The sequence below is a fragment of the Thunnus maccoyii genome, chromosome 2 (assembly GCF_910596095.1).
Source record: "Thunnus maccoyii chromosome 2, fThuMac1.1, whole genome shotgun sequence".
NCBI classification, from domain to species: domain Eukaryota; kingdom Metazoa; phylum Chordata; class Actinopteri; order Scombriformes; family Scombridae; genus Thunnus; species Thunnus maccoyii.
The window spans coordinates 721,536-746,488 of record NC_056534.1 but is presented as its reverse complement, the minus strand read 5'-3'; the positions used below and the strand labels follow the sequence as shown (position 1 = coordinate 746,488).

General features: G+C 40.4%; 2 protein-coding genes across 2 annotated transcripts in view; both read right to left on the bottom strand.

Moving 5' to 3' along the window:
* Window positions 1–18,939, bottom strand: part of LOC121912524 (NACHT, LRR and PYD domains-containing protein 12-like) — a 203,536-nt gene extending 184,597 nt beyond the window's left edge. The window contains exons 1-4 of the mRNA XM_042434681.1: window positions 18,750–18,939; window positions 16,798–18,595; window positions 16,510–16,683; window positions 15,387–15,560 (exon numbers count right to left, since the gene is read on the bottom strand). Of these exons, the coding sequence (XP_042290615.1) occupies window positions 15,387–15,560; window positions 16,510–16,683; window positions 16,798–18,595; window positions 18,750–18,939 (2,336 nt within the window). The remainder of the gene's footprint in view (window positions 1–15,386; window positions 15,561–16,509; window positions 16,684–16,797; window positions 18,596–18,749) is intronic.
* On the bottom strand, window positions 9,241–10,830 carry LOC121906732 (stonustoxin subunit beta-like; the record flags this gene model as incomplete). The annotated part of the gene is made up of 2 exons (XM_042425771.1): window positions 9,241–10,613; window positions 10,746–10,830. Coding segments are annotated over 2 exons (666 nt in total), but the record flags the coding sequence as incomplete, so codon positions are not given.
* Window positions 18,940–24,953: the final 6,014 nt, after the last annotated feature.

Here is a 24,953-nt window from a genome sequence, read left to right as displayed (position 1 = left end):
ACATTTAATTAAACATCAAACATATTTTCCTCCATCTCTTGGGACATCAGTAAATGTCTCATTTATCCAGCATGTCAAATCTTTATAGAAATCCTCTTACTGCTCTGCAGACGGTCAGCCAGTTCCTCCTGCTTCATTCTCCTCAGGAAGTGCAGTGTGATCTTCATAAATGCCTCCGTGCTGCTCTTCCTCTGCCCTTCCTCTTCACCATTCAACACCTCCTCATCATCTCTCTGACTCTCTATGAATTGTGGGTAATCTGAACTCACAAGCTTCTGCATCTTCTTCAGCTCGTTCTTCACAAAAGTGACGATGTTCTCCTTCAGCAGCTGGAACAGAATACTATATGAATGATACAATCAAACTGTAATCATGAAGCAAACATCAGATCCATGTTGGACAGACTGACAATCCACTGGTCTACAAAGTGCAGCATGGAGATGATTGTGAACAGAATAGATGTAAAAGTAGTTGTTGTACATGTACAGACCATAAATATGGAGTCCAGGTGTGTTTGATGCTGCTGGGCAGACTGACCACTGGGAACCTCTGAGCTCTCCTGGTCCACTCTGTGGAGGAACGATGAAGAATGAATTCACATTATGTCTGTCCACACAGAGACAAACACAAGCTAAAGGTCCATCAAGTGATATTTGGATGTGAACAGAGAATCAAATGACTCACTTTAGTTGTAAAGCTTTACTAGTCCTGCTGATCCCACTGAGAATCAACAGCACAGCCTGTTTGTAGCTTTCAGCTCAGTGTTTTGCTTCATCAGTCAGTTTGGTTTAGTCCCAACAGCTCTGAACAACCCTCCATACAGCTCTCCCTCCCTCACTGTACACTGCTGAAGTGCCCTGGATCAAGGCAGCTACAACCTCCAGCTGCTCCAGTGGAGCTGATCAGTGTCTGCTTGTATCAGACTGGTTGAACTGGGCATCTCCCAGTATGAAAATGAAATGCAGGTGTCATGTCTGAGGTTTTTGAACATCTTGTGTTTGAGCAGGTTGAGGAGTATTTAGTCAGACACAATATGTTGTATGAGCTTCAGTCTGGCTTTACATCAGCAGACTCTACTGATACCTGTCTTATTCATTTGTTTGATTTTATTAGACAAAACCTTGATGGAGGAAATTATGCTGACTTGCAGAAAGCTTTTGACACAGTGAATCATTCTGTACTGCTGTCAGAGTTACAGTGCATGGTGTTTGGACATACTGCTGTAAAATGGTTTATTTCTTACATTACAGGAAGATCTCAAGTCTGTGATGTTGAAGTGGTTCTATCAGAAATTCAGGATATTACATGTGTGGTGCTGTACGGTTCTATTTTTGGGCCTTATGTATATAAATGATACGACAGCTGCTGTGACATGCAAGCTGCTGCTGTATGCTGATGATTCTGCATTACTGCTATCTGGGAATGATGTCAGTTAAATTCACAACTCTTAATACTGAATCAGAAAATGTAAGAGAGTGGCTCATAGATAAAAAGCTTTCACTACATTTGGGTTAAACTGAGTCAATCCTGTTTGGAGCAAAGACGTCAAGAACAAATACAAAAATCTTTTGTAATGGAACTGAAAATTTCAATATTTTGTCTCATATTTAGGAATAATATTGGACCAGTCACTGTCCTGTGAATCTGTTGTTGCTAAAATATTATCCAAGAGTGGCAGCAAACTTAAGTTCCTGTTTCCCAGACCAAAAAGAAGAAACTCTTTTTGACTTTTCTGTTGAGAAACTTCTCATGTCCTCATTGGTACAGCATCTGTTTGATTCTGCCTGTTCTGATTGGTTCAGTGGTTTGACATCTAAATTTAGGAACAAACTGCAGGTGATGCAAAATAATATTATTCAGTATTTATTAAATGTATCCTCTTTAACTCATGTTGGTGATGAATTCAGAAGTGTAGGACTGCTGCCAGTACAGCTCAGAGTAGAACAACAGAAGCTGCATCATATGTTCAACATTATCAATGGGTTTGCTCCTCAATACTTCACAGATAACAATGGAACATACTCAGCATGGCTATAACACCAGGGCCACTGTGTGTCCATATAAAGTCTCTCCAGTGAATAATGTAGCCAAAAGTTCCTTTTTTTATGCTGCTGCCGTGTTGTGGAACAGCCTCCTGTTACACATCCAGCTGTTAAAAATGAGAGGAGCTTATAGAAGTCAGGTCAGGACTTATTTATGGGACATGGTCACAGGTTTATAATGAAATCTGCAATTCCATTTTTACGTCAGCCATCAAATTGTCTTTGTTGTGCTTTGCGTTTTGATGTGGGCGTTTATTATTTTATTTAATTTTTGGTGGTTTAGTTTTATGTTGTATGTCTTGTGTTTTGTCTTTTAACATCTTGGGACCATGTTTGAAATAAGTGTTTTCACTTTAACATGTTTTTATGTCTGTAATGTATAAATAAAATCATATCATCTGACTTCACATATGAACAACTGAGTGCAACATCATGAATGTCTTCCAGGAGAGACTGTCTGAACATGTGATCTGTTATCTCCATATTTAAATGATTATCACGTCTCCTCCCTCTCTATGACGGCCAGCTTTCACTGACGTGGTCGGACAACACATCGTACAAACCAGTTCTTTTCTAGCATAACCCGACGTTTACTGTCAGTTACAGCTTACATCTGATCAGCAGATGGACGTCCTCCTTTAAAACCAATGTCATCATGCTTCGACCAGTCGCTCTTAAAGGATAGACAGCTGGGTTCAGGTCCAGGAGAGTCTGGTCTCTGCTGCTGGATCCTGAAACAACAACAGCTCTGATAAATATGCATGTTGGATAGAAATGAAAAGTCTGTTCAGTCTTTGCAACTTTACATTCTGACCTTTCATCAGTAGGTTGTCCAGGTTTAAAATATAAAGGTATCCCCATGGACCAGTCACACTTCATGGCCACACAGCTGGGTCCAGGTCCAGGTCCAGGTCCAGGTCCAGGTCCAGGTCCAGGTCCAGGTCCAGCAGAGTCTGGTCTGTGCTGCTTCTTTGTTCTTCAATACAACACACACAGAGCTTTGAGTGTGAATAATGATAGTGGAGTGATGTGAGTGGAGAACAGTGATGGACAGTTAGAGATCCTCATCTCACCTCTGAGCTTTGGTCTGGCTGTCATGTTCCCCACACAGAGAGCTTTTAGAGGGAGGGACTCCCTCTTCTCTGTCCTCACACTGATCCATAGCAGAGAAACACCTTCACACAAACACAACAACACATTATTTCTCATCATTCCTCTCAGTCACATGACAAACACACAGAGCTCTGACTGGAGGAAAGCAGCTCATTCACTTCAATACTAAATACACTCATCTGACAGTTTCCATGTTGTTCATTGTGTATTTTGTACTCTGACCTTAACTGCACCTCATTATCTTGTGGATATGAGTCTTACAGAAATGTATATTTATATCTGATTTTGTAAGGTGTAATTATAGTCACTGTTGCCCGTTGTTTAGTTTTTTTATGCATTTGTATTAGAAAATGAGATGCTGTGTGTGAACCGGTTGGATCCTCTGTTGATCAGCACCTGACTATTTAAAGACAAACCTGATAGCAATCAAGCACAGAGCGAATCTGATGAAGCAACATGTGAAACACATAGTTTGCTTCTTTTGTTTTTTAATGTAATCACCTAAGAAAATAGTGTCTATCCTGGTATCCTGGTGTGAGCTGGAATACTATTCTGACTGTCTGTAACTTGCCCTGCATCAGTGGGCGACCAGGAGAGAGACACTGCTGTGCACGGGGCATCTTCATCTTTTTGATTATATAAACTGCATAAATATTTATTTCAGTCAAGCTGTGAAGTCTGTGAACTCTGGTGAGGTTGAAAAAGCAACACTGAATAATAAAACAAAGAAAAGATAAATTAATCTGACTCTAAACATATAAACTTGTCAGTATGAACTTCTTATAGAAAAGTTTAATTTATATGTTGAACCCTGTTTCTTTTTTGTCACATAAACAGAATAGATAGAGAGATGTAGAGATAAAATTTTAAAAAAGTCAGTTTAAATGCACTCTGAGTCAATGTTAATGCTTTACTTAATGCATTATGTACAGTATGACTACAGAACCACTGCATTAAAGAACACCTTGATGCTACAGAATAAATTACATTAACATGTCAGCGTTTACATTCAGAACATGTATGATGGTTCACATACAAGAGAATGATGACTGATGAGAGACCAACTTAAAGTTAAGGTGATCTCTCTAAACCATCCTCAGACAAATCTGATGAACATTCAGTTAAAATAATGACGTTTCCAGTTTTCTGATTGTTTCTACATGTATCTGGAGGCTTTGGTCTCTTCTGCACTGTCAGCTCTTTAAACAGCAGTGAACAAACTCAGGAGGTCAGTTTTAATCAGTCAGTGCAGCTGTACAGCCGCCCACACAAATCACAGTCACAATGGATGTTATATTATAAAAACAGACATTCTCTGTTCTTTACTGTTTGTCACATAAGTCATGGATGAGAGTTTTAACAGTATGACAGTACATCTTGTGTTTGACTGTAACCCAACTCTTTCCTACAGTCTGTATTCTCACATCATGTATGATGTTTCTCCTAAATGAACATGTTGTAACTGATCAAACTGATTAAAACCAAGAGAATAAGCTGCTCTCCTCAGTGTTTTCAGTGGAAAACAGACTCTGCAGCAGTGATATGATAGTATCTCATCTCATCACTGAGTGTGTTTCCTCATTCTTACAGTCAGCTGAGCCCTGCTCTCCTCAGTGGGGGGAAGTACATTTACTCAAGTACTGCACTTAAGTACAAGTTTAAGGTATTTGTACTTCACTTGAGTTTTCCCATTTTATACCTTTTTATACTTCACTACATTTCAGAGGGAAATATTTTTCTTTTCACTGCACTACATTTATTTAACAGCTGCAGTTAGTAGTTACTTTGTAAATTGAACATTTTCATATTTACATACAAAACGTCATTATTTTATAGAATACTTGTTATAAATTGCCTAACAATAAATAATATCAGCTCCACCTCCACCAACTACAATAGTAAAATGCTCCTTGCTCGTCAATTATCAGTAATAATAATAATTTAACCTCACAGGAGGATTTTTCTGCATGAGTGCGACTCACACAGACGCCATCTTTACCCGACAACAACCAGAAAGTTTCCCAAGCTGACAAACTCCTCCAACAATCACACACTGTCTATGAAGAGACTCAAAGATCAAGAGAAATCAACCAGAGCTCCACTTACTGAACTTTTTCTCATGAACTTCATCAGTGTGCAGCTCTCTGAGCAGGTCTGTGAAGGAAACGAGCTTCAGTTCAAGTTGAACTTTCCTCAGGTGAAGTGAAGTGATGCTGCTTCATGTGTGTGTGACAGTATGCAGTCTGACTGGTTGAACTAGTCTCAGTCTGAGCTGCGTTCAGGATCAAGTGTTATTGTAACTCATCTCATCTCTACTTCAGCTTTTACTTTTCTATTGTGTCCCTATTTTCTCTTTTACTATGAAGCACTGATCTGCTCTGATCTAGAAAGCTGCTAAACTTCACTTCACTTTACTCAATGACAGAAAGACGATGAATGATGAATGTTGGCTGGTCAGAGTCACAAGCTGTGCAGTGCACAAAAAGCAGAAAAAACAGCAGCACGGAGTCAAAGTGCATTTTGTGTTGTGAAAAGTTCATCAAGTGTTCTGAAATTACAAGTTGTGAAAATGACATTTTGTTGATGAAATGTTTGTCAAAATGTTGTCAAAGCAAACAAATGAAGCTGATAGTTGTAATTATTGTGGATTGATCTGTTATTTCATAGCACATAATCCTTTTGATGTGAGAGAACATGCTCTGTTTATCTTTGATTGAAACCAACTTCACTGTATGAAGACAAGCAGCTCTGTTCTCTGTCACAAACTGTTTCATCCAGTAAAACTGAAACAAGTTTCTTTAAAGTTCATGTGTCTGCATTGATATTAATGCTGCTAATATCCATATCAATCCAGACAGAAATGATCAGAACAATGTTCGTCCAGACACTATGTGTAGGATGTGAAAGTTAGTTGAGTTTGGCTCCATCTGGTGGGAGGATGAAGAACGACTGTGTGTCAGACAGAATGTTTGTCAGCCTCCAGATGTTGGAAATATTGTTGAAATACCTTCACAGTGTTTGTCTGTCTCTCTTTGTATTTTAATATCAGGATGTTTGTCTGTCTGTTCAATTCATTTGATTTCCATGAAAGCTGTAATCAGTTGCTGTTGTTCTACTATCAGTCCACTAGATGGCCTCGTGATGCACATGTGGAGGAATTTACAGCTGTGTTTCATGTCAATTACAAGTCAGTTTAACTCTGAGTGGCAGCCAAAGTTGACTAATAATTTATATAGAACAGAACAGACTGAAGATGCTGGAAAATGATTCTTTGTGCAAATATATTCCAAATCTTTACATTTGATTCTTTTCATGTAAAAAGAGTTTTCAGTGTTTGTCTGTCTCTCTCAGGAGTAAACACCTGTCCACGCATCCAACTGGATTCTTCTTTTGGATTGTTTCCATGGTTACGTGTTCATTTTGCTTTTGTTTGTTTTGTTTGTAATACATTATTCTGGTGCATATATTCAGGGCTGTAGCCAGGATTTTAGAAATACCCAGAATACATAAATAATATGTATCATTATTAGATTTTTCATAATATATTTATAAATGTAATTGTCCTATTATGTGCTATATTTTGTATATTTTATTAAACATGAAGGACTAAATGTTTCAGAATGTCCTCCACACTGCCAAGAATTATTCATGGTGGAGATGATTATCCTCCTTCCATGAATCTGTGTCTCCAAAGCCAAAGCTTGTGTGTTTCTCCTGTCCTGCAGGTGTGGACCTGTCAGAGTGTCTGCAGTACCCAGACTTCAGCGTGGTCGTCCTCTATAAGAAGGTGGTGGTCGGCTTTGGCTTCATGGTGCCAGATGTGAAGTACAACGAGGCCTACATCTCCTTCCTGCTGGTCCATCCTGAGTGGAGGAGAGCTGGCATTGGCACCTTCATGATCTACCATCTCATCCAGGTCTGTGAAGGCAGAATGAATTGGTATTACTACAGTAGTAGTAGTAGTGGTATTAGTACACTAGTAGTACAGTAGTAGTAGTGGTATTACTACAGTAGTAGTAGTAGTAGTAGTGGTATTACTACAGATGTGTCTGTAAATCAGTGTGAACTGTACTCAGCTGTATGAAAGCTGCTCTACAGATACAGTTTACGCAGCATCATAATAACTTTGAACTGTTGTGATGAATTTCAGACCTTCCTGTTCAGATTCAGACAGTTTCAGGATTCAGATGTGTGACTTTCTGCTGACGCGTCCGTCCTGTGTGTTTTCAGACCTGCATGGGGAAAGACGTCACACTGCACGTGTCAGCCAGTAATGCCGCTATGCTGCTGTACCAGAAGTTTGGCTTCAAAGCGGAGGAGTACATCCTGAACTTTTATGATAAATACTATCCTGTGGACAGCACAGAGTGCCGCCACGCCTTCTTCCTCCGACTGCGACACTGAGACGCCGTCACCTGAGTTCACCTGCAGGACCTGCCAACGTCCTGTCGGTGATGGGTAGACAGTTTTAACCGTTCAGCTGCTCCACTGCAGCACAACACCTTGCTCAGAGGCACCTGGACTGTCGGTGCAGAGGGAGGAGACGTTCTCTCTGCTCAGTTTGTCAAAGTCAGTCCAGAGATTCAACCAACAACTGTTCAGTTACGAACGTCTGTCTGCAAGAACCCGACAGTACTGACTGAAACAAACTTCACTGTATTTTTGTTAAATTTGTGACTGTTGGTGCTTTCAGACGACATTAACAACCAAGAATTGAAGACAAACAATATTTAGAAATGTCACTCAGCTGTAATGTAGTTCTTCAAAATCAGAAGAAAGACTGGAACGACCAAAATCCTCGAAGACATCTAGTTCAGTACAATATCAGAGTTCAGTTCTGCTGTCTATAAATGTCTCGACTGATGACCTGTTAATTTTTGTCTCATTTGCTTCAGTTTTTCCTCTACTGTTGTATAAAGTTCATCTAAGTAAAGTTGTCTGGTTGTTTTAAATTCACTCATTCATTCAGTCAGCAGACTGCAGGTTGTCCAGCAGGGGGAGCTGTAACACATCAGCAAAGTTAAAACCTAAAAACATTATACAAAAGTGTGCAAATATGTATTTTATGTTACATTTATTAGCATGAAAGATTTAACACACAAACTCATATTGTAAAATACTAGTTTATTTTTGTCAAAGCTACACAGAACAAGAACAGGATCTGAAGAAACACTGTACAGACTGTCACCTGTTTTACACACAAGTTTGCAGAATACATGTCTAAAAATTAAAAAAATATATCTGACTCTCAACTTCAGTCTGACAGCAGGACAGACGTCATTTCACCAAAGTTGCAACATGAGATAATTTCCTCTCAAGTTCATTAACTAATCAATAGAATCAGCTGTTTGTTTCTGCAGACTAACGCAGGGTTAGCATGTATTTACATACAGTATTACCATGGTGGATTTGTGTTTTACATTTAGACCACAATAACAGCAGTAAACATATTTAATGTTACTATAACTTATAATATTAAAACTGTAACAAGTGATGTTCCTCACATTCCTGTTCTAAACATCTACATCAGATCACAGTGAATAAAATAAAACTTAAAACAAACAATTTAACTATTATATGTAATCAGTTTAACAGCTGCCTTTTTATTGTAGATTTACATACAAAAACATCTTTATATTTTGCTCCTGTTTGCAGGTACAGGTGCTCAGTTTGGTCGGTAGTGACGTCATCACGCTTCCAATAAAAGTGAAGTCTGTTTCAGTCAGAAAACATCCAGGTTCAGTTTAGGTTTTCCCAGTATGCCCAGTTTGTCATGTCCCATCCGGATCGCGAGCAGGGACACCATGACGTTACAGCCGTAGCTCACCGCCACGTCATACGCAGTTTATATTAATATTCATCAGCATTTATTATCGTATCTCTGCAGTATGAACTAAAGGAATAAACAGTGACACCTGCTGGCTTTATTAACACATGACAGCTAAGTGCTGATGCACAACGTATTTAGAAACAGTCAATGAACAACAGCTGTCAGACTGAATGAATACCTTCAATCTACTATATAAAATTAGATATGAATTAACATGCACACACACAAAAATAAATGGAGAAAACTAACGTCAGCTACTGATCATCATGAACTTTATTCTCTACACAGGAACTAAATAAACACTCCAGAGAAAAACTAAATACTTCCTGTATGTCAGAAACACACAACAGCTCCTGGACTTCTCATCTCTAATGCTGTGTTCACATCATATGGGATGGATGGTAGAGGCGGGAAAGATTCCCATGTTTACAACTTGCCAGCGTTTATGTCACACAACAAATCAAGACGGCTGCATGATTACAAAGTTGGTGGAATGAGGCTCAAAAATACTGTTATTGACAATAATCCAGCATATCCAGTAAATATCAGAGCTTTCAGCTTTTCCACTTCATAATTACCACTTGAATGTTGACCTGAATTCTATTTACAAGTCAGAATCTCATAATTAGCATCATTCCAATATGATATGAACGCAGCATAAAAGCAGCCAGACTCCAGCTGCTGAGCCTCAGCCTTCACCATTAGAGGTGTTCATTTAACCAGCCAATAGGAGGCCTGTTGTTCTGACCATCATTTGTCATGTGATCTCTAAATAAGTGAAGGAATCAGGTAACACAGTTACTATGAAACTACTAGAAGAACTACAACTAAACATTGTGAAGATCCCATTCCCATTATCCCATTACAGTTCAAGCCTTTCTAATACACTAACAACAGAAAACAACAACAACTGGACTCAGTTTATCATTTGATTCATTTTACAAACAAACTGTCAATCATGTGGAAACCATGTTTACATTTACAAGCAGTGAGAGATCATGTTGGTACTAAATACCATCAGCTGTGTGTGATCCTGTACAGACTGAACTATCTGGTCAGCAGTGAGAAAGTTTCTCTAACAGGAGGAGACTCTTCCTCCTCCAGACCACACAGAGACACTGAGGAATCAGGCAAGAGCCTAAACCCAGCATACAGAGGCTGAGTGAATGTGGTGTTGAAGGTGTGGAGGTGGATCAGTGTGTCAGAGGAGACTCTGTAGAAGGACAAAGTGCCAGCAGGAGAGTCCATATACACTGCTACTCTGCCAGAGACAGAGGAGGAGGAGGAGATGAATGTTTCTCTGTTATTGTGACGGACAGAGTAACCACCATCAGAGCAACTCAGACTCCAGGACTGATCATTCATTCCAAACAAACAGTCATCACTGTCTCCTTTCCTGCTGATTCCTCTGTAAGTCACTGATATATAAACCAGTCCTCTCCACTTGACCTCCCAGTAACAGCGACCAGTCAGATCATTTCTACACAGCAGCTGATACCAGTAATCAAATCTGTCTGGATGATCAGGATATGACTGATCCTCCTTCACATATGTCACCTTCCTGTTGTTGTCAGACAGTTTGAGTTCTCTGTGTGCTGTGTTTGGATCCAGTGTGAGTTGACAGAAATCTGATGGAGAGAACGAGACACAATACAGCTGCAGTTATTGATCTATCATCGGTTTGATGATGATATCATCTTCATCCTCAGTAGGATGTGAATGAACTTTATTTTGATGAATGAAATGAAAAACACACTTACACCTCCAAGGACCTGGTGTCAACCATCGGACTCCAGCAGGCTGCAGCCTGAAAGGAGGAGGGGGGTCAGAGCAGCACGTTCTCTTTCAGCATGCAAACATGGACATGACATCACGTCACATGACGGCTATCGACAGCAGCTACATTCAGCCAATCAGAAACAGGCGTCTCAAAGTCAAATCACGTCAACAATGAGACTTTTTCTTGTCAGACTCAGCAGTTTGTATTGTGAACAGATGACAGGACTGTTTAAACTGATTCACACTAACATGAAAATGATAAACCGCCTGTTTCTGTTTGTCTTTCCTCAACAATCTTTGGACAACTGACAAGTTATTTCCTCTCACACAGGTGGAACATTCCTGCATGATGGTTACAGCTGACAATCAGCTGCAGTCTCAAGAGTTTGAGCTGATTTACTGTCCACCTGTCTGTCCTCACCTGAAAGTGTCCACCTGTCTGTCCATACAAGTGGCACTCATTTCATTTGTCTGCTTTACCGCCATGTTACCATGGTGCTGCCACGGTGGTAAAAGAGGAGGCAGCACTGGGTAACTGTAGACACTGGGTGGCAGCAGAGTCCTTTTAGGATAATACCTCCTCCGACCACGATGTAGTTGCAATGGCAGAGTGGCGCTGTCAGTATTTCCGCTCAATAACTCTACCAGAAGTGAAGCAACTGCAGAGGAAACTGACTGACTGCAGCTTTCTTGTAGCTTTTTTCTCTATGGGATTTCCCATTGTATTAATATGTTGTTAGCATCATGCTAAGTGTCCTATCAGCCAGCTCAGTTTTTGACATTGTCATGTTGTGAAACAACTTTATTAAGCTAAAAGTCCTGCATTCAAAACATATGTAACAGTAAACATTTTTACCAGTTAGATGTAGTTTAAATATCATCAGATAAAGTCTTCAACTGTTTCCTGCTGTCAGAGGAAAACCTCCTTTAACATATTGTTAAATTTAACGGAGCTAAGATTACTGATAAACATCTACTCCTTCTAAAAGATTATTTATGATTTCTCATAAACAGACACTAACTCATTCTGCCAATATTTAACATAATTAAATATTCATTTTACCTCCATGTAAAGTGAATAAACGTGCTGTTTCCCAGATAACGATGCAGTTTACACATTTTTATAACTGCTGATTTATCAAATCAGAGTTTTACTGAGTGAAACATGATGCTGAGAAGCAGGAGGTTTTCTGGGAATGATCCACATCATCCAGAGTGTTTCAGACTCGGTTTAACACTGAATATTGAGGGAACAAATGCAAGACACTTTATCAATGATATTCACCCTCAATGTGGTCTGTTATAGTTAGGCTACAGAGAAAAACAATTATTAATTTATTATTATTAATTTATAGTCCGTGAGTTGGGAGCTTGGGAAGTGATAAGTGTATAAATATTAGAACCCGTTTGCTTATGCATGATCACCATATTCCTTTATAATGGAGTGAGTAGCTTTTAGAAAAAGAGTATAATCAACCCCTGCAATATGAACAATAAAAGAAAACATGAACCAAATTAAATTAGTAAACTTGACTTTTGGTTTTCCACATTTGCGTACACACAAAACAGGGCCTGGAAGAGGCGTACACCACATCCCACGCAAAAGTTGTGAGCTATAAAAACAAACTTGATGGAAGAATGTGCACACCTGTACGTAAACTCTGATCCACGCGTACGAACATTTTGGAGACGGGGGATATCGACAATGCAGATGATGAGGTGGTGAATTGAAGCCAGATTGTATAATAATCCTCTCACACATTTAATTTCACTTAATATCAAACATTAATTATAGATCCACGTTATCATAAACATTCAAACCAGTGTTATCTGTACTTGGGCTTGTAGTGAGCCATAACTATTCCATAAGCATCTTTTAATTTGAAAAGATATAAGCCAACTCAGATCTTAAAGTCTGCCCAACATTTCATCAGCGCTGTCTCACCCGGAGCACAAAGGGGAGTCAGTTGTGGAGCAGCAGCTGCTGAAATGAATGATGTCAGGATGTGGCAGGTGGCAGGACTCTGCAAAGTCTGGCTTGTCTTTCTCTGATATTAGCAAAGCGTGAATATACTGATTTATTTTCATCTCAACCACGTTAACTAAACTGATGAAATTATCATCATCCATTGTAGAAATCCAAGATGACATTTAATAACTTAACTTAAACAAACTTAGCTACAAGATATTTGCAACACCGAGTGTTAATAGATTTTTAATATTTTGTAATACTATGCATATATCACCAGGTATGAGTTTAGTTTCTATGTAGTGTATGTGTGTAAAATCACTACAGTATCAACACGACTGTTGTGTCAAGCGCAGAGACACTAGAGACATTGCTGTGGCTGCCATACACACTCACCACCACATCTTCACCACCTGCACTCACTGTGTAAATTAGAGAAACACCTGTATGCTGGATTTTGGAGTAAATATAAACAAATACAGTGTTTATTGTATTGTAGATATTGAGTGTGTGGTGTCAAAACTACTTATAGCCTTCTGGTTAACTGGGAGCTGGCCCACTGCAGGTTGTGGCAAACATTTAACCAGAGATGTCTGACTTTACGATGCACAGGAATGTTTACTGAAGTTATATATGGTTGTTTTGGGTTACACACTTAACTTCAAGACGTCTGAAAATGGGGAAATAAAACAGTAAAAGTCCATTCATGTCTGTTGCGGTCCTTCCTCTGCTGCTGCTGAGTGCAAGTGATGAGAGAGGGTCAATACGCTGACTCTAGACACTGATTGTCCATGCGTCTAAAGATAGAGAGAGTGATTGGTGCGGCGAAAGAGACACATGTACATCAACATTCATGAATGCTTTTACATTGACCATTTATAGTTGAATGTGGGCGTGAAGAGGGCGGGATATGAGGCTGATCCATGTGCACGTGTCTACAAGTAGACTGTGATTTATAGAGGGAAATATATGTGCATTTGTGCGTCTGCGTGGTTTTATAAATCTGATTCATTTGTGACGCACGCCATTTTCAGGCTTTTTTTCGCGCACTTAAACTTTTAGTATGGATCCTACGCACTGTTTTATCAATGAGACCCCTGAGCTGTAAACTCTGCCACAAGGGAGTACAAAGACGGAGGACAGGACGACATTTCTCTTCATTTGATAATGTTAAAAGTAAAGTAATGAAGAGAGGAAACACTGGGAGCGAAAAAGCTGGTGAATCAGATCCATTGAATGCTATTTTCTGATTGTTTCACAGCTGTTACATTCTAGAGCACAAATAAACACACCCACAGCTCCACCACCTGATTTGGTCTGAATATGGCCTAAAGCAGCTATCCTCCTGATAAATCCTGAGCTCCATCAGAGCTGTCTACAAAATATTTCAGAAGCTAAAAGTTTAATTCTTTCAGGCTGACTGTGAGAAAACGCTGTACCGCCAGGGAGCGAGCAGCTGGGCTGACCTCTTGTGTGCTGGTGAGTCTGGTGTACACAGTCGGGGGCAGAGGAGTTTTTTCTCATTTTTTTGCAAATAACACAATAAAAACAATGTAGCCATTGTCGTAGCATTGACGTTACAGTGAGTCAGCTGAGTCACATCACAGTGATCACTTGAGCATTACAACCTGTCTGACAGCCAGTGACAGGCTGCTATGATTATGCTGGCTGTGCCAGTTTGAGATTTAGATGGGATATCCGGGCACACCCATGGCTACGCAGGTGGTGCACATCACTCTGAATTTATAAACACTGGAGACAGCTGCAGAAACTGCTCCACTCACTGTAAAAATAACTTTACTTATAATTTTACTTATCCTCTTATCCATGGCCTGTATGTTTTCTGCGAATGACACACATCCAGTGCATTTTAGAGTCAGTTTAACTCTGAATAGTGAGGAGAACAAATCAGTTTTCCTTCAGCTTCTGGGGAAATCTGATGTCCAGTCAATTAAAAATAACTGGGGGGGGGACAAACTTCCATGTTTCATATATTGAGGTCTAAACTGTGTTGAGGGACGGTTGGTTTAACACATAACACAAATATCCATTATGAAATTAAGACTCTGCAACATGTTAGTATACTGTACAGAAAATATAACAGATTGCTGTGATTCATTCCCAAACAGTTTCACAGCATTTCTCTGTTCCCCGGTCACGGCTGCTTGCTGGGCAGGGTCGCCACTTTGTATTGACTAGCCTACAGAGAGATTACCTTGTGAGGCAGCTAGATTCGCGAGATCACGACATCACAAGATCACTCTGGAATCCATTTTGTGAGGGCTGAAGTTATACGCCAATCAGTATGCCTCCAGCTGCCTCACAAGGTAATATGATAGGCAGATGGTTCATCCAATCACCTGCCAAGTATTTTTTTTCAAAGTGCCTGCCCTTTTCCAAACAGTTTACATGGATGACTTTTCAGATAGTTCTGTGTAACAAACCATCTGACGCATCAGGTTAACAGGGAGACATCAGACACTGCATCTGGATTGCTCACATGTACCACCTGGTGCTTTTTGGTGTGCACTGCAGCTAATCCTGGATAAATTAATTCAACTCCCTTCACTGCAGCCGCGGCATTACTGCGGTAATCATGTCAATTGAAATGAGTGACATCTGTACCTGAGAGTGTCCACTTGTCTGTCCATACCTGAGAGTGTCCAGTCTCCAGTGTGGATCCGCCAGTCCAGCAGACAGCAGTTTCTCTCCTGAGTCTCCTGGATGATTGTAGCTCAGGTCCAGCTCTCTCAGATGAGAGGGGTTGGAGCTCAGAGCTGAGGCCAGAGAAGCACAGCCTTCCTCTGTTATCAGACATCCTGACAGCCTGCAGACATACAAAACAACACACATGTCACATGACCAGAGATCACTGCAGGACTGGAAGGTAGTGTGTTTCTACTGTCATCACCAATGTGTTTCTTAATCTTTAGAGTTAAACTTAATACTTCCAGTTACTACTTCTCAATTCAAATGGCCAACCACTGTAAGGCTTGTACTGTAAGGCAGTTCCAAGCTCCCATAACCTTAGTCAACATGATGTTAACGACTGTTAATTCTTCACTGCATAACAGTAGGTCTAAATAAAAGAATAGTAAAAGAAGAAGCAACCACAGTGAGCTGTTTAGATGAAGAGCTGCAGGTGACAGACCCTGACTACAGCTTGTATGAACATCAAACCTCCAACATGTCACAGAAGTAAATGACTTTCCCAGATGCTCACAGTCAAATACTTAACAGGAATCCCAACTAGTATGGCATATAAGGACTGAATGTTGTGGAAATAAAAGTAAAAACTAACAGTAAGGAAACATTTCTGACTGCGTCATATACTTTCAGTAATCATTCAGAGTTAGAAGGATGTTTGAAAAAGAAGAATTAAATGGTGGTTAACCACATAACAGCTGGTGTGCACTGGCATATCACCACTGTGAGTAAAAATCACTATCATGCCAGCACAGATACTGCCCTGAAATTAAAAGAGACTATGACTGTTACCAAAAACTGTTGACTGACTGTCTGTATGTGTTTTACTTTGGGCCAGTTACACAGTTCTTCATTCAGTTTTTGAATCTTAAAACTCCTCTCTGGTATTTCTGGTTCCAACAGCAGAGACAGAACAAAACTAATGAAAATATTTTAATAGAAAGTTATTCACAGGGTCTAAACACACAACTGGTTTGAAAATAAGTTGAGTAGAGAGAATGTCCAGGTGTTTATCTACTCAAATAAACAGTTTAAATGGTGCTCAGTTGAGCAGGTTGATGAATCCTGACCTAAGAGTTTCCAGTGTACAGTGCGGATTTTCCAATCCAGCAGACAGCAGCTTCAGTCCTGAATTCTGCAGGTTGTTGTTGCTCAAGTCAAGCTCTCTCAAACTAGAGGACTGGGAGCTGAGAACTGAGGACAGAGCTGCACAGCTTCTCTCTGACAGGTTGCAGTCACTCAGTCTGGAGAACACATTTGGAAAAATACTTAATAAATAATTTATTTTTCTCCCCTCTCGAAAAAATCTCTTTGAATATCTTTTCAATAAATCAATCAATAAATTACTGTGTACATACAAAGCTTTGTTGGAGGCTTTGACCACTGGCATGAGCCTCAGAAGGGCCTCCTCTGAAGCAGAGTATTTCTTCAGGTCAAACATGTCCAGATCTTTTTCTGATGACATTAAGATGAAGACCAGAGCTGACCACTGAGCAGGAGACAGTTTATCTGTGGAGAGATGTCCTGATCTCAGGGACTGTTGGATCTCCTCCACTAGAGAACGATCATTGAGCTCATTCAGACAATGGAACAGATTGATGCATCTATCTGCAGACAGATTTTCGCTGATCTTCTTCTTGATGTACTTGACTGTTTCCTGATTGGTCTGTGAGCTACTTCCTGTCTTTTTCAGCAGACCTGGTAGGAGAGTCTGATTGTTCTGCAGTGAAAGACCCAGGAGGAAGCGGAGGAACAAGTCCAGGTGTCCATTTGGACTCTGCAAGGCCTTGTCCACAGCACTCTGGTACAAACGTGTTGATTTGCTTCTGAACAATTCAGACCACCGGGATGTTTTTTGTTTTTCCGCCAGTAGATTGACTCCAGAGTTCATAAATGTCAGATGGACATGAAGAGCAGCCAGAAACTCCTGAACACTCAGATGGACGAAGCAGAACACCTTGTCCTGGTACAGCCCTCTCTCCTCTTTAAAGACCTGTGTGAGCACTCCTGAGTATACTGAGGCTGCTCTAATATCGATGCCACACTCTGTCAGGTCTGATTCATAGAAGATCAGGTTGCCTTTCTGCAGCTGCTCAAAAGCCAGTTTTCCCAGAGACTCAATCATCATCCTGCTCTCTGGACTCCAGTGTAGATCTGTCTCAGCTCCTCCATCATACTTGACATTCTTCAGTTTGGACTGAACCACCAGGAGGTGGATGTACATCTCAGTCAGGGTCTTGGGCAGCTCTCCTCCCTCTCTGATTTTCAACACATCCTCCAGAACTGTAGCAGTGATCCAGCAGAAGACTGGCATGTGGCACATGATGTGGAGGCTTTGTGATGTCTTGATGTGGGAGATGATGGTACTGGCCTGCTTCTCATCTCTGAATCTCTTCCTGAAGTACTCCTCCTTCTGTGGGTCAGTGAAACCTCTGACCTCCGTCATCATGTTGACACACTCAGGAGGGATCTGATTGGCTGCTGCTGGTCGTGTGGTTATCCAGAGGTGAGCAGAGGGAAGCAGTTTCCCCCTGATGAGGTTTGTCAGCAGCACATCCACTGAGGTGGACTCTGTAACATCAGTCAGGATCTCATTGTTGTGGAAGTCCAGAGGAAGTCGACACTCATCCAGACCATCAAAGATGAACACAACCTGGATCTCTTCAAACCTGCAGATCCCTGCTTCTTTGGTTTCAGTAAAGAAGTGATGAACAAGTTCCACCAAGCTGTACTTTTTCTCTTTCAGCACATTCAGCTCTCTGAAAGTGAATGGAAATGTCAACTGTATGTCCTGGTTGGCTTTGTCTTCAGCCCAGTCCAGAGTGAACTTCTGTGTTAAAACTGTTTTCCCAATGCCAGCCACTCCCTTTGTCATCACTGTTCTGATTGGTTCATCTCTTCCAGGTGAGGATTTAAAGATGTCTTCTTGTCTGATTGTTGTTTCTGGTCTGTGTGGTTTCCTGGATGCTGTTTCAATCTGTCTGACCTCATGTTCATCATAGACATCTGCAGTCCCTCCCTCTGTGATGTAGAGCTCTGTGTAGATCTGATTCAGAAGGGTTGGGTTTCCTACTTTAGCAATTCCCTCAAACACACACTGGAACTTTTTCTGCATGTTAGACTTGAGTTTACGTTGACACCTGCCAGCAAGAGTCCCTGAATGAACACACACACAAATAAATGAGGTATAGAGTAAATACTTACTTACTAATATTTAAGTAAACATCAAACATATTTTCCTCCATCTCTTGGGACATCAGTAAATGTCTAATTTATCCATCATGTTAAATCTTTATAGAAATCCTCTTACTGCTCCGCAGACAGTCAGCCAGCTCCTCCTGCTTCATTCTCCTCAGGAAGTGCAGTGAGATCTTCAGAAATGCGTCTCTGCTGCTCCTCCTCTGCTCTTCCTCCTCACCATCCAACACTTTCTCATCCTCCCTCTGACTCTCTAAGCATTCTGGGTAATCTGAACTCAGAACCTTCTGCATCTTCTTCATCTCGTTCCTCACAAAAGTGATGATGTTCTCCTCCAGCAGCTGGAACAGAATACTATATGAATGATACAATTGAACTGAAAACATGAAGCAAACATCAGATCCATGTTGGACAGACTGACAATCCACTGGTCTACAAAGTGCAGCATGGAGATGATTGTGAACAGAATAGATGTAAAAGTAGTTGTTGAACAAGTACAGACCATAAATATGGAGTCCAGGTGTGTTTGATGCTGCTGGGCAGACTGACCACTAGGAACCTCTGAGCTCTCCTGGTCCACTCTGTGGAGGAATCATGAAGAATGAGCTCACATTATGTCTGTCCACACAGAGACAAACACAAGCTAAAGGTCCATCAAGTGATATTTGGATGTGAACAGAGAATCAGATGACTCCCTGTAGTGGTAAAGCTTTACTAATCCTGCTGATCCCACTGAGAATCAACAGCTCAGTGTGTTTGTAGCTTTCAGCTCAGTGTTTTGCTTCATCAGTCAGTTTGGTTTAGTCCCAACAGCTCTGAACAACCCTCCATACAGCTCTCCCTCCCTCACTGTACACTGCTGAAGTGCCCTGGAGCAAGGCAGCTACAACCTCCAGCTGCTCCAGTGGAGCTGCTCAGTGTCTGCTTGTATCAGACTGGTTGAACTGGGCAGCTCCCAGTATGAAAATGACATTCAGGTGTGCATAAGTGAGAAAGTGGGCTCATTACTGGTATCTGGGAATGATGTCAGTGAAATTCACAACTCTTAGTAATGAATCAGAAAGTGTGAGAGAGTGGCTCATAGATAAAAAGCTTTCAATACATTTGGGTTAAACTGAGTCAATATTTTCAATATTTTGTCTCATATTTAGGAATAATATTGGACCACTGTCCTGTGAATCTGTTGTTGCTAGAATATTATCTAAGAGTGGCAGCAAATTTCAGTTCCTGTTTCACGGACTAAGACTCTTTTTGACTTTTCTGTTGAGAAACTTCTCATGTCCTCATTGGTACAGCATCCGTTTGATTCTGCCTGTTCTGATTGGTTCAGTAGTTTGACATCTAAATTTAGGAAGAAACTGCAGGTGATGGAAAATAATATTATTCAGTATTTATTAAATGTATCCTCTTTAACTCATGTTGGTGATGAATTCAGAAGTGTAGGACTGCTGCCAGTACAGCTCAGAGTAGAACAACAGAAGCTGCATCATATATTCAACATTATCAATGGGTTTGCTCCTCAATACTTCAGAGATAACAATGGAACATACTCAGCATGGCTATAACACCAGGGCCAGTGTGTGTTCATATAAAGTCCCTCCAGTGAATAATGTAGCCAGAAGTTCCTTTTTTTAAGCTGCTGCCGTGTTGTGGAACAGCCTCCTGTTACACATCCAGCTGTTAAAAATGAGAGGAGCTTATAGAAGTCAGGTCAGGACTTATTTATGGGACATGGTCACAGGTTTATAATGAAATCTGCAATTCCATTTTTACGTCAGCCATCAAATTGTCTTTGTTGTGCTTTGCGTTTTGATGTGGGCTTTTATTATTTTATTTAATTTTTGGTGGTTTAGTTTTATGTTGTATGTCTTGTGTTTTGTCTTTAAACATCTTGGGACCATGTTTGAAATAAGTGTTTTCACTTTAACATGTTTTTATGTCTGTAATGTATAAATAAAATCATATCATGTGACTTCACATATGAACAACTGAGTGCAACATCATGAATGTCTTCCAGGAGAGACTGTCTGAACATGTGATCTGTTATCTCCATATTTAAATGATTATCACGTCTCCTCCCTCTCTATGACGGCCGGCTTTTCACTGATGTGGTCGAACAACACATCGTACAAACCAGTTCTTTTCTAGCATAACTCAACGTTTACTGTCAGAGAGTCTGGTCTCTGCTGCTGGATCCTGAAACAACAACAGCTCTGATAAATGTGCATGTTGGATAGAAACGAAAAGTCTGTTCAGTCTTTGCAGTTTTACATTCTGACCTTCCATCAGCAGGTTGTCCAGGTTTAAAATATAAAGGTTTCCCCATGGACCGGTCACTCTTCATGGACACACAGCTGGGTTCAGGTCCAGCAGGGTCTGGTCTGTGCTGCTTCTTTGTTCTTCAACACAACACACACAGAGCTTTTAGTGTGAATAATGATAGTGGAGTGATGTGAGTGGAGAACAGTGATGGACAGTTAGAGATCCTCATCTCACCTCTGAGCTTTGGTCTGGCTGTCATGTTCCCCACACAGAGAGCTTTTAGAGGGAGGGACTCCCTCCTCTCTGTCCTCACACTGATCCATAGCAGAGAAACACCTTCACACAAACACAACAACACATTATTTCTCTTCATTCCTCTCAGTCACGTGACAAACACACAGAGCTCTGACTGAAGGAAAGCAGCTCATCCACTTCAATACTAAATACACTCATCTGACAGTTTCCATGTTTTTGGCACTTTGAGCTGCAGTGTCATATCTAACAAATCCCTTTCACAATGCTCACAATGGACCTCATGCAAGAAGCACTTGAACCAACAGATTTGTTCTTAAGTGACACGTACGAGTGATTTAAGAGAATTTGTGGCTTCACCAATTTTCTGAGACTTCTCTCTGAGGTACGAATGAAATTATTATTTATTTACTTTTTTTGTGCATTTGTATTAGAAAATGAGATGCTGTGTGTGAACCGGTTGGATCCTCTGTTGATCAGCACCTGACTATTTAAAGACACACCTGATAGCAATCAAGCACAGAGCGAATCTGATGAAGCAACGTGCGAAACACGTAATTCACTTCTTTTGTTTTTTAATGTAATCCCCTAATAAAATAGTGTTTATCCTGGTATCCTGGTGTGCGCTGGAATACTATTCTGACTGTCTGTAACTTGCCCTGCATCAGTGGGCGACCAGGAGAGAGACACTGCTGTGTACGGGGCATCTTCATCTTTTTGATTATATAAACTGCATAAATATTTATTTCAGTCAAGCTGTGAAGTCTGTGAACTCTGGTAGAAACTCTGAAAATTGTCAGTGCAGTATAACACACAAACTTTAAATTGTTCATATCTTCTTTAACTCATATCTTCTTCCTTTTTTCTTTTTTGTGTGTTCAATGTTGGACACAATGAATGATGGGTAATCTGAATGATGAAACTTTGATCCAGCTTTGACATGTCACCTGTGGAGGCCTGCTATTGGCTGGTTCAGAGCTTGAGACAGGGCATTGTGGGTATTGTAGTATTTATTTTCCAGCAGTGAGTCACTGCAGTCACACTGAAGAATCACTTCTTTATACAAACATCCTCCGTCTGACTGACTACTGACAAGTGTAACACTCGTCATAGTTTATATCATTTCTGACAGTTTTTATAAGACCAGCAGGGATGGAACGAGTACTAGAATACTTTACTCAAGTAAAAGTAAATTTACTGTAAAAATGTAGTGAGATAAAATTAAAAAAGGTCAGTTTAAATGCACTCTGAGTCAATGTTAATGCTTTACTTAATGCATTATGTACAGTATGACTACAGAACCACTGCATTAAAGAACACCTTGATGCTACAGAATAAATTACATTAACATGTCAGCGTTTACATTCAGAACATGTATGATGGTTCACATACAAGAGAACGATGACTGATGAGAGACCAACTTAAAGTTAAGGTGATCTCTCTAAACCATCCTCAGACAAATCTGATGAACATTCAGTTAAAATAATGACGTTTCCAGTTTTCTGATTGTTTCTACATGTATCTTGAGGCTTTGGTCTCTTCTGCACTGTCAGCTCTTTAAACAGCAGTGAACAAACTCAGGAGGTCAGTTTTAATCAGTCAGTGCAGCTGTACAGCCGCCCACACAAATCACAGTCACAATGGATGTTATATTATAAAAACAGACATTCTCTGTTCTTTACTGTTTGTCACATAAGTCATGGATGAGAGTTTTAACAGTATGACAGTACATCTTGTGTTTGACTGTAACCCAACTCTTTCCTACAGTCTGTATTCTCACATCATGTATGATGTTTCTCCTAAATGAACATGTTGTAACTGATCAAACTGATTAAAACCAAGAGAATAAGCTGCTCTCCTCAGTGTTTTCAGTGGAAAACAGACTCTGCAGCAGTGATATGATAGTATCTCATCTCACCACTGAGTGTGTTTCCTCATTCTTACAGTCAGCTGAGCCCTGCTCTCCTCAGTGGGGGGAAGTACATTTACTCAAGTACTGCACTTCAGTACAAGTTTAAGGTATTTGTACTTCACTTGAGTTTTCCCATTTTATACCTTTTTATACTTCACTACATTTCAGAGGGAAATATTTTTCTTTTCACTGCACTACATTTATCTGACAGCTGCAGTTAGTTGTTACTTTGTAAATTGAACATTTACATATTTACATACAAAACATGTCATTATCTTCTAGAATACTTGTTATAAATTGCCTAACAATAAATAATATCAGCTCCACCTCCACCAACTACAACAGTAAAATGCTCCTTACTCATCCGTTATTAGTAATAATAATAATTTAACCTCACAGGAGGATTTTTCTGCATGAGTGCGGTTCACACAGATGCCATCTTTACCCGACAACAACCAGAGAGTTTCCCAAGCTGACAAACTCCTCCAACAATCACACACTGTCTATGAAGAGACTCAAAGATCAAGAGAAATCAACCAGAGCTCCACTTACTGAACTTTTTCTCATGAACTTCATCAGTGTGCAGCTCTCTGAGCAGGTCTGAGCAGGAAATGAGCTTCAGTTCAAGTTGAACTTTCCTCAGGTGAAGTGAAGTGATGCTGCTTCATGTGTGTGTGACAGTATGCAGTCTGACTGGTTGAACTAGTCTCAGTCTGAGCTGCGTTCAGGACCAAGTGTTATTGTAACTCATCTTATCTCTACTTCAGCTTTTACTTTTCTATTGTGTCTCTATTTTCTCTTTTACTATGAAGCACTGATCTGCTCTGATCTAGAAAGCTGCTAAACTTCACTTCACTTTACTCAATGACAGAAAGACGATGAATGATGAATGTTGGCTGGTCAGAGTCACAAACTGTGCAGTGCACAAAGAGCAGAAAAAACAGCAGCACGGAGTCAAAGTGCATTTTGTGTTGTGAAAAGTTCATCAAGTGTTCTGAAATTACAGGTTGTGAAAATTACATTTCGTTGATGAAATGTTTGTCAAAATATTGTCAAAGCAAAAAAATGAAGCTGATAGTTGTAATTATTGTGGATTGATCTGTTATCTCCATATTTAAATGATTATCACGTCTCCTCCCTCTCTATGACGGCCGGCTTTTCACTGACGTGGTCGGACAACACGTCGTACCAACCAGTTCTTTTCTAGCATAACCCAACGTTTACTGTCAGTTACAGCTTACATCTGATCAGCAGATGGACGTCCTCCTTTAAAATCAATGACACCCTCCTTCGACTGGTCACTCTTAAAGGACAGACGGCTGGGTTCAGGTCCAGGAGAGTCTGGTCTCTGCTGCTGGATCCTGAAACAACAACAGCTCTGATAAATGTGCATGTTGGACAGAAATGAAAAGTCTGTTCAGTCTTTGCAGTTTTACATTCTGACCTTCCATCAGCAGGTTGTCCAGGTTTAAAATATAAAGGTTTCCCCATGGACCGGTCACTCTTCATGGACATACAGCTGGGTTCAGGTCCAGCAGAGTCTGGTCTGTGCTGCTTCTTTGTTCTTCAACACAACACACACAGAGCTTTTAGTGTGAATAATGATAGTGGAGTGATGTGAGTGGAGAACAGTGATGGACAGTTAGAGATCCTCATCTCACCTCTGAGCTTTGGTCTGGCTGTCATGTTCCCCACACAGAGAGCTTTTAGAGGGAGGGACTCCCTCCTCTCTGTCCTCACACTGATCCATAGCAGAGAAACACCTTCACACAAACACAACAACACATTATTTCTCATCATTCCTCTCAGTCACATGACAAACACACAGAGCTCTGACTGGAGGAAAGCAGCTCATCCACTTCAATACTAAATACACTCATCTGACAGTTT